General features: G+C 40.3%; 1 protein-coding gene across 1 annotated transcript in view; it reads right to left on the bottom strand.

Annotated features, from left to right (window-relative positions):
- Positions 1–17,942, bottom strand: part of LOC143416083 (uncharacterized) — a 188,722-nt gene extending 170,780 nt beyond the window's left edge. Inside the window, exons 1-2 of the mRNA XM_076881459.1 lie at positions 17,788–17,942; positions 17,584–17,703 (exon numbers count right to left, since the gene is read on the bottom strand). Coding sequence (XP_076737574.1) covers positions 17,584–17,703; positions 17,788–17,876 — 209 coding nt within the window. The 5' untranslated portion in view covers positions 17,877–17,942. The remainder of the gene's footprint in view (positions 1–17,583; positions 17,704–17,787) is intronic.
- Between the last annotated feature and the right edge of the window lie 295 nt (positions 17,943–18,237).

The raw sequence follows: 18,237 nt of genomic DNA, 5'->3' as shown, positions 1-18,237 counted from the left end.
TGCCTTTTTGGTAGCACATACTTGTGCCAAAAGCTCTTCTCCACTTTGAACTTCAATATGTCCAAGTACAGGTTCAGACTTACGGATGATCATCTTCAGGACATACTGAGGGTCGCAACTGCTTCCTCCCTCAGGCCGAATCTGGCTCGGCTATGCGAGAGGAAACGCTGCCAGGTCTCTAGCAGCAAGGAGTAGGCAAGAGAAGCCATGTTCAGAAGAACAGTTCATTTTCTACAGTGTTCCATTCATGTTCAGAAGAAGGTTATAGAACAATTAATACAGACATTTCAATCTAAACACAGCAGATATAGAAGACTGAAAAAAACACACAAGTTCATATTTTGTGTTAAAAAATAAAAATAAAGAGATTTGAGAAGATTGGAATTTTTTAACCATGCCTTTCTTGTGGAAAACCTAATGCGGCCCAGCCTCACCCAGACTCTGCCTGCAGCGGCCCCCAGCTAAATTGAGTTTGAGACCCCTGTCCTACACCATAAATCAGTAAGAGAGGGTACGACCTCTCTCATGGCCCCAAGTGGTGTGTGCATGCCAGAGCACTCTGGAAGGCACACAGAGTCTTTACAGACTACTAAGGATCAAACCTCTATCATCATGCAATCGATTATACAACTCTAAGCATATATGAGTAAATATTTCTAAGCATAAATGACAATCAACAATATAAACCTTACAGCTGGTTTTAATAACAGAATTCATTTGTTTCTCAAACGAGAAAGAGCCATCGAGAAACACTCCTAAATCTTTAGTTCTTAACTTTTCCAGTGGGCCAAGGTCGACATTATCTGCTAATGCTAAATAGGCTGCCGTTATTAACTAATGCTAATTTGACATGAATTAGCATTATGCACTAATGCTAACACTTACTTTTTTTAACAATGTGAGTAGCTAATGCTAACACTATTTCCCTTAACTTTATAACAATGTGAACGGCTAATGCTAACACTCTTTTTCCTAGCATTACAACATCTGAGCTGCTAATGCTAAGTAGGCTGCCATTAGCACCTACGTCTAATTTAAGGCAAATACGCATTAGAACCTAATGCTCATATCGTTTTCCTTTGCTTTATAACAATGTGAGCAGCTACTGCTAAATAGCATTAGCTAATAACAGCAGTCTAATTTAATGCAAGTTAGCCTCATTTGCATTACAACGATGTGAGGAGTTAACGCTAAGTATGCTGTCATTAGTGGCTAATTCTAATTAGGGGTGAATAAATATTACCAGCTAATGCTAATATCGTATTCTCCTCCCTTTTAACAATGTGAGCAGCTAGTGCTAGGTAGGCTGATGCTAGCAGCTAATGCTAAAGCTAATTTAATGTGAATTAGCATCACATTAGTGAGGAGTTAATGCTAAGTAGACTGCCATTAGCAGGTAATGCTAATTTTAGGTGAATAGGAATTGGCAGCTAATGCTAATACCATATTTTCTTGCTTTATAACAATGTGACCAGCTAATGCTATGTAGGTTGCCGTTATTAGCTAATACTAATTTGAGGTGAATTAGCATTATCCCCTTATGCTAACAATGTTTTTTCTTACTTTTTAACAATACAAGTAGCTAATGTGAACACTTTTTTTTTTATTCAATTCTAATTTTTCCCTTGCGATGTGAAGAGTTAATGCTAAATAGGATGCCATTAGTGGCTAATTCTAATTTTAGATGAGAAAGCATTAGAAGCTAATGCTAATACCATATTTTCTTGCTTTATATCAATATTAGTAGGTAATGCTAAGTACGTAGCCATTGTTAGCTAATGCTAATTTAGGTGAATTAGCATTATCCACTAATGCTAACACTGTTTTTGCCAACTCTTTTCCCTTACATTATAACAATATGAGCAGCTAATGCTAAGAAGGCTGCCATTATTAGGTAATGCTAATTATTATGTGTGTTAGCATTATCCGCTGCTGCTAGCAATGTTTTATCTTACCTTTTAACAATATCAGCAGCTAATGCTAACACTACTTTAATTTCAGTTAAACCTACTTAGCATTAATTAACTTCATTTAGCATTAAGAATTTTTGCTATAGGCTACCATTAGTGGCTAATGCTAATTTTAGGTGAATAAGCATTGGCAACTAATGCTTAAACCATATTCTCTTGATTTCTAACAATGTGAGCAGCTAATGCTAAGAACGCTGGTTATTAGGTAATGCTAATTTGATGCGAGTTAGCATTACCCGATAATGCTAAAACTTTTCCCTTCCCTTTTAATAATGTGAGCAACTAGTGCTAAGTAGGCTGATGTTAGCAGCTAATGCTAATTTGATGTGAATTAGCATTGTATTAGTGAGGAGGTAATGTTAAGTAGATTGCCATTAGTCGCTAATGCTAATTTTAGGTAAATAGAAATTAGCTAATAATGGCACCTGCTAAGCAGGTGCCATTATTAGCTAATACTAATTTGAGATGAATTAGCATTATCCACTTATGCTAACAATGTTTTTTCTTACTTTTTAACAATACGCCATTAGTGGCTAATTCTAATTTTAGATGAAAAAGGATTAACAGCTAATGCTCATACTGTTTGCTTTGTAAGAATGACAGCAGCTAATGATATGAAGTCTACCGTTATTAACTAATGCTAATTTGATGAGAATTAGCATTATCCGATAATGGTAACTCTTTTCCCCTGCATTATAACAATGTCAGGAGTTAATGCTAAGTAGACTGCCATTAGGGGCTAACTCTAATTAGGGGTGAATAATTATTAGCAGCTAATACTAATACCGTTTTCTCTTTTTCCTTATAACAACTTGAGCAGCTAATGCTAATTTGATGCGAATTAGCATTATATTAGTGAGCAGTTAATGCTAAGTAGGCTGCCATTATTAACTAATACTACGTTGACGTGAATTAGCATTATGCGCTACTGCTAATACTGTTTTCTCTTACTTATTAAAAATGATAGTAGCTAATACTAATACTCTTTTCCGTTGGGTAACAACAAAGTGAGGAATTAATGCTAAGTTGGCTGCTTTTAGCGGCTTATTCTAATTAGGGGTGAATAATTATTAGCAGCAAATGCTAATACCGTTTTCTCTTTCCTTATAACAATATGAGCAGTTAATGCTAATTTGATGTAAATTAGCATTATATTAGTGAGGAGTTAATGCTAAGTAGGCTGCCATTAGCAGCTAAAGGTAATTTGAGGTGAATAAGCACTAGTAGCTAATGCCAATACCCTTTTCTCTTGTGTTATAATGATGTGAAACGTTAATATTGTTCTCAAACAACAGAATGAGAATGAAATATTGATTCTAACAGGGCCCATAAACAGCATTAGCTTAGCAGCATTAGCTTATCAGAGTCTCCATCATGGTCACACAAATCCTTAGCGGAGCAAAGTGGCCTACTTAGCAATAGCTGCTGTAGAAAGCAAAGGGAAAACAGTATTAGCATTAGCTGCTAAATGTGCACTTGAGAACAAATCTATTGTGAATTCAGCCGTGAATGTAGTGTTTCCAGTAAGCTTCCATTTCCAAATGTTAGCTGCTCCTGTCTGCCTCTTTGTCACACACACAGACTGAAATGATTCACAGCCTTGTTTCATCCTTCTGTCAGTGTCACTGTGACTGTGGACATACAGCATGGGAAACACACACATGGCTGATACTTGTATCTAAAGTTACAAAATGTTGTCTCTGTCCAAATATTACCTAACTGTAAGTCTACTTTTAATGAAACTCTCAACATGACTTATCAGTTATCATTAATGTTCCTGCAAACAGACTCCTTGAAGACCCCCTACATAAATATCCATGTACTATCCAGCTAGACTAGTGTGTCTGTCCCTGAAAATATTCCTGCATGTGTGATTGTTCATGTCTCATCTGCAGGAAACAAACAGGAAGTGAGTGAAAGACACAGGAAATGATTCCAGCTCTTCCTCCTATATCAGACATTCTCTCCATACCTGAGAGTGTCCAGTCTCCAGCCTGGATCCTTCAGTCCAGCCGACAGAAGCTTCATTCCTGAGAGACCTGGATGATTGTAGCTCAGATCCAGCTCTCTCAGATGGGAGGGGTTGGAGGTCAGAGCTGAGGCCAGAGAAGTACAGCCTTCCTCTGTGATCAGACAGCCTGACAGACTGCAGACACACAAAACAACAATCCATCTGTTATCCATCTCTATAGCAGCATAACTAAGGGATGGTTCAGGGTCACCTGATCCAGCTCGAAGCTTTATCAAAAAGGAAAGTTTGAAGCTGATCGTCAAAGTAGAGAGGGTGTCTGTCTCCTGAACTCAAACTGGGAGCTGCTTCCACACCCAGTCCAACATAGCCAGGCTTTCTTTGCTGCTTTGACAAAACCTCAAATCCCAGTCAGAGATGGTGAGCATCATCACAGTGATGATCATTTCTCTGTTAACCCAGGCTTTCTGCTTCAGGATCTGTGCACGCTCACAGAACAAGGAGACCTTTAAACATCATTTCACTAAATGGATGGACTGAGCTCAGCCTACAGATGAACTGGATAAATAAAGATTTGACCTCAGTGTGCTCAGTGTTCCTGTCTATTCCTAACATATTCCTAACATGATAGCTGCACTTTAGAGCTCTAAAACTGGAACTGACACATATTTAAACTCCACATGTTACTCAGTACATTCAGTTCTGACACTCGCCCACAGTCCAACAAAGGAAACATGGAGATCACATCAGTTTGTCATCAAAGTCTAATTATTCCAGAGGGCAGTGTTGATACAACTAAAGTTATTTTTAAGCAAAGTTGAGTTTTTTATTGTCGCAGTACTTCATGTCTGAAGTATCACTTAAATGCATTACACGCTGTTGATGGCAGCAAACAAACCACCCAAACAAACAGAGGTGGGAGGCTTGGGCAGACTACGTAGGATCAGCTTGTGGGAGGAGTCAGGATAAAACCAAAGAAAGACAAGCTAACAAACACCACAGTGAAGTGAGTAGCTACAAACTGCAGGCCGATTAGTGTTGTTGAAGAAGTCGGTCTGAGGAACGTTCTTAGGATCAACAAATGACGGCATGTATGAGCCTCCCTCAAGACGCACCATCACAAGAAGAACACATGAGCTGTAGAAAAAGGAGAGACTATGAAAGCCACGGCGTTACAACGTGCACCAGCTGTTGGTCTCTCTGGAGACTACTGGGCGTGGCTGGGTAACCATGGTTACTTGGGAGTTACAGTACATGATATTAATGAAGAGTGGGAGCTGCGTTCTATAGCAAACAATTTGTTATGAGGTAATCAGCTGATCTTAGTTTAACCGGAAGCCCTTCACAATAATTGCAATGCCTTTATTTTGTACAACTACCATCAGTTCGTCTGTACTGATGGTAACTTAAAGTCACACTAATGTCGTTTAGTTTCTATAGTTTATGTAGTGGAAGTATACTACAGTACCCTGATCACTGATAGGACAGATTTATGTAGATATACACCTTTGTGTTTAACATTACTGCATTATAGTACTGTGATCTTTGTCCTTATATATGGCTATATTAGCTATACTGATGTACGTACATATAACTGGATATGTAACTTATCTATTCATCTTATTTGTCATGTATTTGTATTGTGTACTTCCTTTTTGTAAGAAACCACACACATGATCACAGCCGCAAGAATCAATCAGTGAAAGAATAAAGTGTCTCAAACCAAACCTTAAGCTCTTTATTCCACATGCTGGGATCATTTGGCCTTCAGTGGTGTTCTGGCTGACACACCGGAGTGACCAGAGTGCTAAAGAGTGAATCGGACACACCAGTGTCATCTCTGATATCTCCACTACATTTAATCGTCCTTCAGCTTGTGGCTGCCGTTAGCTGGTCTGCTAGTTAGCTGATTTGCTATTTAGCCGGTGTGCTAGTTAGCTGGTGTGCTAGTTAGCCGGTTCGCTAGTCAGCTGGTGTGCTGACCAGCGAACCAGTAGGTTACAAGATGAGCTTGTCTGTCTGATGAGCCAGCTCTCTCTGTCTTGGTCATTTTGTCCTTGGGCAAAACCTAACCTACCACTACAACTGTAGCTTACCTCCACCAGTGTGTGAATGTGAGAGTGAATGAATACAGGGAGTGCAGAATTATTAGGCAAATGAGTATTTTGTCCACATCATCCTCTTCATGCATGTTGTCTTACTCCAAGCTGTATAGGCTCGAAAGCCTACTACCAATTAAGCATATTAGGTGATGTGCATCTCTGTAATGAGAAGGGGTGTGGTCTAATGACATCAACACCCTATATCAGGTGTGCATAATTATTAGGTAACGTCCTTTCCTTTGGCAAAATGGGTCAAAAGAAGGACTTGACAGGCTCAGAAAAGTCAAAAACAGTGAGATATCTTGCAGAGGGATGCAGCAGTCTCAAAATTGCAAAGCTTCTGAAGCGTGATCATCGAACAATCAAGCGTTTCATTCAAAATAGTCAACAGGGTCGCAAGAAGCGTGTGGAAAAACCAAGGCACAAAATAACTCCCCATGAACTGAGAAAAGTCAAGCGTGCAGCTGCCAAGATGCCACTTGCCACCAGTTTGGCCATATTTTGGAGCTGCAACATCACTGGAGTGCCCAAAAGCACAAGGTGTGCAATACTCAGAGACATGGCCAAGGTAAGAAAGGCTGAAAGACGACCACCACTGAACAAGACACACAAGCTGAAACGTCAAGACTGGGCCAAGAAATATCTCAAGACTGGTTTTTCTAAGGTTTTATGGACTGATGAAATGAGAGTGAGTCTTGATGGGCCAGATGGATGGGCCCGTGGCTGGATTGGTAAAGGGCAGAGAGCTCCAGTCCCACTCAGACGCCAGCAAGGTGGAGGTGGAGTACTGGTTTGGGCTGGTATCATCAAAGATGAGCTTGTGGGGCCTTTTCGGGTTGAGGATGGAGTCAAGCTCAACTCCCAGTCCTACTGCCAGTTTCTGGAAGACACCTTCTTCAAGCAGTGGTACAGGAAGAAGTCTGCATCCTTCAAGAAAAACATGATTTTCATGCAGGACAATGCTCCATCACACGCGTCCAAGTACTCCACAGCGTGGCTGGCAAGAAAGGGTATAAAAGAAGAAAAACTAATGACATGGCCTCCTTGTTCACCTGATCTGAACCCCATTGAGAACCTGTGGTCCATCATCAAATGTGAGATTTACAAGGAGGGAAAACAGTACACCTCTCTGAACAGTGTCTGGGAGGCTGTGGTTGCTGCTGCACGCAATGTTGATGGTGAACAGATCAAAACACTGACAGAATCCATGGATGGCAGGCTTTTGAGTGTCCTTGCAAAGAAAGGTGGCTATATTGGTCGCTGATTTGTTTTTGTTTTGTTTTTGAATGTCAGAAATGTATATTTGTGAATGTGGAGATGTTATATTGGTGTCACTGGTAAAAATAAATAAATGAAATGGGTATATATTTGTTTTTTGTTAAGTTGCCTAATAATTCTGCACAGTAATAGTCACCTGCACACACAGATATCCCCCTAAAATAGCTAAAACTAAAAACAAACTAAAAACTACTTCCAAAAACATTCAGCTTTGATATCAATGAGTTTTTTGGGTTCATTGAGAACATGGTTGTTGTTCAATAATAAAATTATTCCTCAAAAATACAACTTGCCTAATAATTCTGCACTCCCTGTAGTGGGATTGTAAAGGGTCTTTGAGGGTCTCGAAAAGCGCTATATAAATGCAATCCATTATTATTATTAAGAGCATCTTTAGGCCTGACTGTGCTCATCCTTCCTCCAACCTCTCCTTACCAAAGATAACAACTACATCAGTATTAGCTCAATAACAATTTCTGCAATTCAATTGTGGACATTCATTTTTAAACCTTGTGTAAAACGATAAAACCTCAAAGTCTGAGCATTATTCTTTGTGCAAACAGCTCTTGCAGGTTCCCCCGGACTTAGGTTATTTTTATTATTTAATTACTTTCCTTTAAGCAGCTGTTCAGGCTACTAAACTCATCCCAGAAATAACAAGTGACACCATTAATAGTAGAGGTGGGAATCACCATACAACTCGCGATACGATATTATCACAATACTTAACGCACGATACGATATTATTGCGATTTTTTAAAATATTTTGCGATATTTAAATTCTGCACATAAAGGTAAACTTTATCAATATTCATTTTATCTAATATCAAAGTCTCACACTCAGTCTTTCTCTCATTTCAGTCAGTTTTATTGTTGACAAACTGAACGGTTTGTATTACAGTCTAGTCCAACTTAACTGAATGCAACCATCTGGTACAATTATAGCTATTCTGAACTATGCAATTTATGAAAACTATGCAGCCCCTTCAGCAACTGAAGAATTTGAAAGTAAATTTAAAAAAAAATATAATTTTACATTAAATAAAAAAGTTTCAAACTTAATTAAAATTAAACATGTCTTAAATTAAAATAAGTAAACTGTCATGTTTATTGCTGCCAAAAAAAAAGTTAAACACATTTGGACAGTGAAGGAATGTCAGGATTGTTGCTCAGAAAAAGGATCAACATGCTCTGAAGTCAACATGCTCTGACTCCAGAGCATGTTGACTTCAGAGAAAAAATTGTTTGTAACAAAATATCGATTTCTGCTGTCCCTGTATCGATACATTATTAGCAAACAAAATATCACGATACTACACAGTATCGATTTTTTCCCCCACCCCTAATTAATAGTGGAGCTAACTTTAACAGGTGAAACTGATTTGACCTATAAGGCTACTGCAGTTACTTCTTATCAGGTTTAGTAGGGAAGACATCTGGATGAGGTAGTTAGTAGTATGTAGTTAGTACCGGGCGACTCCCCTCCCCCACATCGGCACCAGAACCCTGTATTATCTACAGGGTAAGACTGCCTGTTTTATCAAACTATGGCCATTACTACTGTGATCATTTGCAGCCCAGTGTGCCGCTCTCTCTGCTGGGATGAACCACTGGAGCTCACCCAGTCATCCCTTTCTTTCTCTCAAGAAGAAGTGAAATAAATATATTTATTATGTTACGAGTCTAATATTCTTTAAATCAAACTGTAATGAATAAATCAAGCAAGAAGATTTGGTGGCTCCACGTGTTGTAGAAGAAAAGATAAACATCTCATTTTGAGAAATCAGCCTTTAAAATTAAGTACTGTGAATAAAAAACAAACAGCGAGCCAATCAGCAGTCGCCAATATCCTCCTAATTTCATTCACAAAGAAATCAAATATATATATTATGGGCCCAAAGGAGCCTAAATCTTTAAATTAGGCAGTACATGAAGTATTTTTTTAAATAAACAGAGACATGACTATAACAACTTTTAGTAATTCAGAGTCCAATTATCCACTCAAATGTGAATAAAAGTTCACTTGACAGCTGTAAAAGTTACCTGTTTATACAATAATATAAATCACATTTCAAATGATCATCTGTGGAAAAGTTTGAATCCTGACCTGAGAGTTTCCACTGCACACTGTGAACTCTTTAGTCCAGCGGACAGAAGCTTCACTCCTGAATCCTGCAGGTCAGAGTTACTCAGGTCCAGCTCTCTCAGACTGGAGGACTGGGAGCTGAGGACTGAGGACAGAGCTTCACCGCTTCTCTCTGACAGGTTACAGCCACTCAGTCTGAAAAATAAAAGACAATCTATAAAACAAGTACTCATGTAGAGTTTGTTAATACATTTCACAACATTAAATGTTGACTTTCTATTTTTAAAGGAAACATAAACATACTAAGATACAACATCATATGTATGAACTTTAATTAATAATTCTAAAAACTAAATGTTTTCTGATCTGACCTCAGAGTATTCAGTTTACAGTTTAAACGTTGTAGTCCAGCAGACAGAAGCTTCACTCCTGAATCCTGCAGCTTTCTGATACTCAGGTCCAGCTCTCTCAGACTAGAGGCCTGCGAGCTGAGAACTGAGGACAGAGCTTCACAGTTTTCCTCTGAGAGTTCACAGATGTTAAGTCTGAAGATAGAAACATGAATAAAGATTGTTGTTAAAGTGTAATCAAGGTGCAATAGCTTATTGTCTTGTGCTGAGCAGGTTAGTAAAACTTCCGTTTAACTTTGAAATGAATAAAAATGCTATGAAACAAGGATAACTGGATAAAGACATAAACAAAAACAAACATCAAACACATAAACAAACAGAACTAAACATAATACAAATTGATCTGACCTCAGAACATTCAGTTTGGCATGTGGACTCTCCACTGCAGCAGACAGAAGCTTTACTGCTGAAGCCTTCAGGCTGTCGGTACTCAGGTCCAGCTCTCTCAGACTACAGGACTGGGAGCTGACCACTGACAACAAATTTTCACAGCCTTTCTCTGAGACGTTACAGCTGCTCAGTCTGAGAGAGAAAGGGAAAAAACCACAACAAAAAAAACAAACAATATATGTGATCAAATTAAATTTGTTTATATGTTGAACCTTTTTTTAATTTTAAACCTTTGAGACTATGAGTGCTACCAATCCAGTGCACACGATTGGTACCTTGATGGAACCTTGCTCAGGGGTACCACAAGGTAGCTATTCGGTGGATTCGACCCCTGACCTTATGATCATGGGGCGACCACTCTGCCTACTGAGCTAATAATTCTGTGTACACTGTCATACAATATTAACTAAAACAATTATTTTAGAAAATTTTAGTAATTCAATAATCATGCTCATTACCTGTGTATTGTGAATAACACTTGATTTTAAACACTAGCTGTATAAAACTCTTCCTGTTAAAGGTGTGTATAAAGGAGATGAGCTGAAATGCAGACTTCATGGAGAATGTTTGCTGTCAGCATATATCAAAGACAAAGCAGAGATCCATCCAGTCTCTTCCACTAAGCCCACAGAGGGACAGACAACCACTCTCACTCACACCTGCATGAAGTTTAGATCACCAGGTAACCTAACTGCATGTCTGTGGACAGTGGGAAGAAACTGTAGAGGACCCAGAGTGAACCCACTGTAATTCTGTGATAACACTGGTTATGGAAGCCTTACAGTTACATATGGTTACTGACAAGAAACACGACCTTAGAGGCAATTTCAGTAATGAAGACCGAGTTTCTCCCTCCATACAGGATGAAAACATGACAGCACAGCAGAGATTTATATTTAAAAAGGGAGGGTGTGCACTGAAAGTGAGATACAAACTTGAACTTAAATTATGAACATCAGAAAAAGATGTAGGTGAAGTCTGGCAGGTAAAGTTTGTGCTTTAGAATAAAACAACCAAACTCCTGGAGTTGGAGACAAGTGAACAAGCTGAGGATAATAAACCTGTCAGAGGGGCTGAAGCATCAGAGCTCATGTTCTTATAGGCTGGGTCTGGATTGTCCTTTGATAAGAGTTACAGAACAAAGTGTGTTTTAGAAATGCTGGAGTGAAACATTAAAACTACCATATATTTACCGAGTGACTGATGATCATTTAATTTACTATTTTAAAAAAATGTTACAGTGCTCTTTGAACTCAGCATTTCTGATTTATTTCCCATGATTTTAACAATGAAGCGATGACAACATGTTTACTCACAGAGCCTTGTTGGAGGCTTTGACCACTGGCAGCATTCTCAGAAGAGCCTCCTCTGAAGTAGAGTATTTCTTGAAGTCAAACTCATCCAGATCTTCTTCTGATGACAGTAAGATGAAGGTCAGAGCTGAGCACTGAGCAGGAGACAGTTTGCCTGTGGAGAGACTTCCTGAAGTCCTGTATTGTTGGATCTCCTCCACTAGAGAACGATCATTCAGTTCATTCAGACAGTGGATCAGATTGATGCTTTTCTCTGCAGACAGATCCTCACTGAGCTTCTCCTTGATGTACTGGACTGTTTCCTGATTGGTCAGTGAGCTACTTCCTGTCTGTGTCATCAGGGCTCGTAGGAGAGTCTGATTGGTCTGCAGTGAAAGACCCAGGAGGAAGCGGAGGAACAAGTCCAGGTGTCCATTTGGACTCTGTAAGGCCTTGTTCACAGCACTCTGGTAGAAGTGTTTCTTTGCAGATTCTCCTGTTTCAGACTTCTTGGAGGTTGTTTGTTGTTCTTCCAGCAGATTGAGTCCAGAGTTGATGAAGGTCAGATGGACATGAAGAGCAGCCAGAAACTCCTGAACACTCAGATGGATGAAGCAGAACACCTTGTCCTGGTACAGTCCGCTCTCCTCTTTAAAGATCTGTGTGAACACTCCTGAGTACACTGAGGCTGCTCTGATATCGATGCCACACTCTGTCAGGTCTGATTCATAGAAGATCAGGTTTCCTTTCTGCAGCTGATCAAAAGCCAGTTTTCCCAGAGACTCCATCATCTTCCTGCTCTCTGGACTCCAGTGTGGATCTGTCTCAGCTCCTCCATCATACTTGACCTTCTTCACTTTGGCCTGAACCACCAGGAAGTGGATGTACATCTCAGTCAGGGTCTTGGGCAGCTGTCCTCCCTCTCTGGTTTCCAGCTCATCCTCCAGAACTGTAGCAGTGATCCAGCAGAAGACTGGGATGTGACACATGATGTGGAGGCTTCGTGATGTCTTGATGTGGGAGATGATCCTGTTGGCCTGCTCCTCATCTTTGAATCTCTTCCTGAAGTACTCCTCCTTCTGTGGGTCAGTGAACCCTCTGACCTCTGTCACCATGCCAACACAGTCAGGAGGGATCTGATTGGCTGCTGCAGGTCGTGTGGTTATCCAGAGGCGAGCAGAGGGAAGCAGTTTCCCCCTGATGAGGTTTATCAGCAGCACATCCACTGAGGTGGACTTTCTAGGGTCAGTTAGGATTGTAGTTTTGTGGAAGTCCAGAGGAAGTCGACACTCATCCAGACCATCAAAGATGAACACAACCTGGAAGTCTTCAAAGCTGCAGATTCCTGCTTCTTTGGTTTCAGTAAAGAAGTGATGAACAAGTCCCACCAAGCTGAACTTTTCCTCTTTCAGCACATTCAGCTCTCTGAAAGTGAATGGAAATATGAACTGGATGTCCTGGTTGGCTTTGTCTTCAGCCCAGTCCAGGCTGTATTTCTGTGTTAAGACTGTTTTCCCAATGCCAGCCACTCCCTTTGTCAGCACTGTTCTGATTGGTTCATCTCTTCCAGGTGAGGCTTTAAAGATGTCTTCTTGTCTGATGGTTGTTTCTGGTCTGTCTGGTTTCCTGGATGCTGTTTCAATCTGTCTGACCTCATGTTCATCATTGACCTCTGCAGTCCCTCCCTCTGTGATGTAGAGCTCTGTGTAGATCTGATTCAGGAGGGTTGGGTTTCCTGCTTTAGCGATGCCCTCAAACACACACTGGAACTTCTTCTTCAGGGTGGATTTAAGGTTACGATGACAAACAGCAGCTGGAAGTTCTGAATAATAATAATAAAAATACAACTTTAACAATCATATTTTACAAAATGCTGATGACAATTTCTGACCCACTGAGAAATGACTGAACACACTGGTGTCACAAGTCTCTCATTTATCCAGCAGCTTAAATCTTTAGATAAATCCTCTTACGTCTCTGCAGACGGTCAGCCAGCTCCTCCTGCTTCATTCTCCTCAGGAAGTCCACTGTGATCTTCACAAATGCCTCTCTGCTGTTTCTCCTCTGCTCATCATCCTCCCTCTGAAACTCCAAGCACTGGGGCTTATTTGGATTCAGAGCCTTCTGGATCTTCTTCAGCTCGTTCTTCACAAAAGTGATGATGTTGTCCTCCAGCAGCTGGAACAGAATATTTATGAATGACCCACCACTCTGAACTTTAGTCCACACAACATCCACTTCTTTACCATCAAGGGGCATATCATCCACGAACTTTAAGGTTTGACTCTCATCATCCACTGGGGCACAAACTGGGCGTCATCAGGACACTACAACACAGAACAAACACCATCCCCACAGACACAGCAGCCAGGGAAGCAGAAGAACTTCACATCAAGAAGGTCCTGAGTAAATGTGAACGCTGGTTTGAGGGCGGAGTCAAGGAGGCCATTTATGTGAAAAGGAAAGACCATCTCTGAATGGAGGAGGGGCCCAAGGGTACAACTGTCACCATCTTACATGCTGTGATTGCAGCCATTCCCCAGCTCTCTGTGAACTGGACTCATGACCATTGATCAACAACCATTGATCAATGGTCCTGACAATATGCGTACCAATGATCAATGAACTGACCTCCCAGCCCATTGTTCCTTCAGTGGGCTGGTTTCAGTCATACAAATGTCCTGTTTATGAGATTGAAACCTGCAGTCAGCTGAGACTGAAGAAGTCACCTGATGATGATGAAACGTTTCTCCCACTGAAAACATCCAGATGAACAGAATCAAGCTTTTTGGGATTTACGTACCTGGATGATTGAGCATCAAGACACAACTCTGTGACTTTTCTCAGATGAATAAATCCTCTCCTCCAGCTTTGTTTACATCTACCAGCCCTGTGGCGCTGCCCAGGGAAATAATCTATGTGAGAGGTGGAAAGTCATACAGGTGTCTGCTCCTGCCTTCAGTTATTTTATCTACTGTGTGTCAACTGGCTGAACCTCCTCCAACTGTCTACTGTCTCCCTAAACTCAACAATGACTTAGTGATCTATCCATTCTCTGACCAAACACATCCTGCTGCAGGAGGTTAACATAGCAGCCAATGATGATCCCACTCACTGTGAACAACACATTTGGACCTGATTTGCTGCTCTGGTTTACACGTGAACTTCCACTGCTGCTGTCACCAACTTGAGAGGCTCTACAGAAAAACTGGACTTGTCCATAAAAATCATAAACTACATTACAAGGACAGCATTGCTCAATCAACTCTAATTACTACTGACATGTTATCTCTTCTAACTAAGGTACAGACACTCAAACTTGCTGCTTTCAGTGAGAAGTCAAATGTCTGAATATGAGCTGGAAGCTGCTGAGAGTCCTCCTCCTTCCCGTGGGGTTTACTTTCTCTACTACTTTCACTATAAACACGCCCCTTTCATGCACCTGCAGAGGGCCACCAGCAGATGGAGCTGTCTTAAACAAATCCACTTGGATAGTTAGCTGTAGATGACTTTCTCAGTATGATTGTAGGATTTTGAGTTATTCTTTAGATTTATTTCAACTCTTATATTGTGCACAAGTGTTGAGCGACCCATAATTTCTCTGTACTTTTCATAAGAGCAGCCAGACTTTCAGCTAGTTTTTCTTTTTTTAAGAGCTCAAAGTTATTGAAGAAACAGTTATTCAGCTTCATTCCCACTGATCTCGACTACAAACTGTTTCACTTTGGTTTCTGTTTAAAGCCTCGATGTTTAAAACGTTTCCCTGTGATCACATTTGCACCGTCTGATTTCAAAGTTTGTTTCTTTTGGTCATTTAGTCCACAGAGTCCTTGGTGTTCTGAAAGGGACCTATAAATAAATGCATTATTATTAATATTAAAGTAGTTGTTGTACATGTACAGACCATAAATATGGAGTCCAGCTGTGTTTGATGCTGCTGGGCAGACTGACCACTGGGAACCTCTGAGCTCTGCTGGTCCACTCTGTGGAAGAACCATGAAGGATTAGATCAACACAGGATAAAGATCCAGGAGTTTCTGCTCAAATAACTTCATCTGAATCAAGTCTGTCAAGTTTTAGACTCTCAGATTCTGAAGATATATTTTCTGTTTTCTATGAACTTTCTTTCATCAGTGATGGAAGTGATGATGCTGCAGAAGCTCAGAGGAAACTTTGAGACTTCATCAAACTGATAAATTCACTCACTGGAAGGTAAAACTGTGATGAACCATCAACTAATGCTCTCAGGAGGCCAAAGGTCCCTGAATGTAACTGTGCAGTAGATTCAACGAGTGTTTGAAACCTGACCACTTCCATATGTTTTCATTCTAACACAAGAAGTCCTTTTCTCATTGCTTTGATTTGAGTTTTCATTTGAGTTTTCCGAGTCTCGTATTTGGAGTCGAGTCTAATCAATGATCTGACAGAAGAACATTAAAAAGGAGTTACCAGTGCTGTCAAAATTAACATGTAGGGTTAGGGGTTCATCTGTTATCATGATTAACATGATAAAAACCTTTAACACGACACATCTGGAGAGCAGAACGACTCAAAATCCCTGAAATGTTTCAAAAAAATAACAACGACCAACATGAAGGATTCTGCACATCGTGACAGAAGGAATTTTCTTGTCACCGAAGCACTTCCAGCTTAAAATATCACAACAATGCAAAGCACTGATGACACAACTGCCAAGTGGACAAACTGCAGACCTGTTAGTGTTGTTAATAACATAGTTTTGGTTCCTCGTGTCAAAGACTTGAAGAAGAGTGACAGAGAGTGTTAGACTGCTGCAGGATCAGTGCCACCTCCACAGACCTGTGAAGAAAATGATTGTTTGACAGATGGGCTCAGATTCAGGATCAGCTGAGGAGTTTGTGGCTGACAGAATCCTGCAGGTACAGAGCAGAGCCCATCATTAGCATGCAGGACTGTCCCTGGGGGGGTCGGCTCATTCAGGAGGTTAATCAATGTTTACATGTTCAATAAACATGTTAAGTGTGTAAATTTGCCCTTTTCTCTCGAGTCTGTTTGCTCATGAAATGAACTTTGATTCGTTTACATTAAAAATGATGTTTAATGGTGATTAATCCAAATGAATCCACAGTAACCCTGTGATGAGTCTGATTAAACATTTTCATTAACAGCAGTAATATAGATTATATATTATTATATATTAGTGCACACTTAGCTTTTAGTATATATGTTTGTTACAAAGTTGTATTTACAGCAGAGAAGCTGAGTTAAAGACTGAAAACTATTCAAAGTCTCTTTGAATTGAAGCGTTTAACATTCTTTGTGTTTATTCTGCATTGACTTCATTATATGGTGTAAACGTCTGTTACAGGCTTAAATATAAAGTTGGAAAAATGTAACTGCAGCTATTGATCAAGTAATTGTGATTAATCAGGATTAATGACAGAAGATTGTGTCATTAATTAGTCATTTTTAATCTACTGACAGCACTAGTGTTCACTCTGGTGCCTCCAACTGTTTTACGCCCTTTCAACACCTTCGTGGTCAAAAGTGTACACGCACAAAATCTACAATAAAACCCTCACGCAGCAATAGGACAGACACACAATCCATTTATCTCTGTGTCTCAAACACACACACGTGTATTCAAAGCCTCGATTTGTTCATATTTCATCTGTTGTGTTTTTATCTTCAGCGTTTTCAGTGTTGCTGCATTTACACCAAAAATGTTTCCATTGATGAATCAGATTGATTTGAATGTGTTTCATCCATACAAATCCCTCCCTGGTGGTCACATGACTCTATAACATAACAGGAGTCATGTGACAAGAGTTTCATGCTGTAAAATGTCAAAATGGTTGAATGTGGTGGAGTAAAAATGTGAGATGTCAACTACTTTTCTTGAATATGAAATGTTTGCAGGGCCTGACAGGAAGTGGACGGACGCTCTGATCACTTCCTGTTTGCTGAAGTGGGTTTTCAGTTGTTTAGAAACCAAAGGCTTGTTTTAAAAGACAGTTTAAATGGGACTGAGGGAACGACGTGTTTGTAGTTTATATCCAACAACATCAAGCAGTTTAATCAAAGAGTTCATGTTGCTAACAGCTCACCTCTCTGCAGCAGACACAGGCTGGGATTTAAAATGAATGAAGCGCTCTTCAGACCAGTCACTCCTTAAGGACACACAGCTGGCTTCAGGTTCATGTTTACGTTTAGTTCCTTGTTTCTTCCTGTGAATAATGATGCAGCAGTGATGTGAGTGCTGAGCTGTGACATGGAGAAGAGTCATGGACAGTTAGAGATGGTCATCTCACCTCTGAGCTTTGGTCTGGCTCTCATGTTCCCCACACAGAGTGCTTTTAGAGGGAGGGACTCCCTCCTCTCTGTCCTCACACTGATCCATGCTGCTCAATTCAGCTCACACACACTTTCTACCTGCAGAGGAAACACAAATCATTCATGTGCACATCAGCTGAAATCCTCCTTTCATCATGTGTGCTGTCCAAATATCAGCTGCTTCTTTCCTGCTTCATCTCAGTGTCAGCTGGATGCAGTCAGACAGCAGTGTGAGGCAGAGGAAGCTGCCATCAGCTGCTCTGCTATCAGTCCACTAGATGGAGCCTGAAGCACACACGATGCATTCACTGACACACACTGATTCACTGTGACTGGAAGCTTCAGTCAGTCCAACACGTGTGAACAACATTTTAAACCTTTCAGCTGATCCAGGATTCAAAGAGGATCAGCAGAGTTAAAGCTTCACA

This window comes from Maylandia zebra, unplaced genomic scaffold, assembly GCF_041146795.1.
Source record: "Maylandia zebra isolate NMK-2024a unplaced genomic scaffold, Mzebra_GT3a scaffold11, whole genome shotgun sequence".
NCBI lineage: Eukaryota > Metazoa > Chordata > Actinopteri > Cichliformes > Cichlidae > Maylandia > Maylandia zebra.
This window is presented reverse-complemented; position numbering and strand designations above follow the sequence as displayed.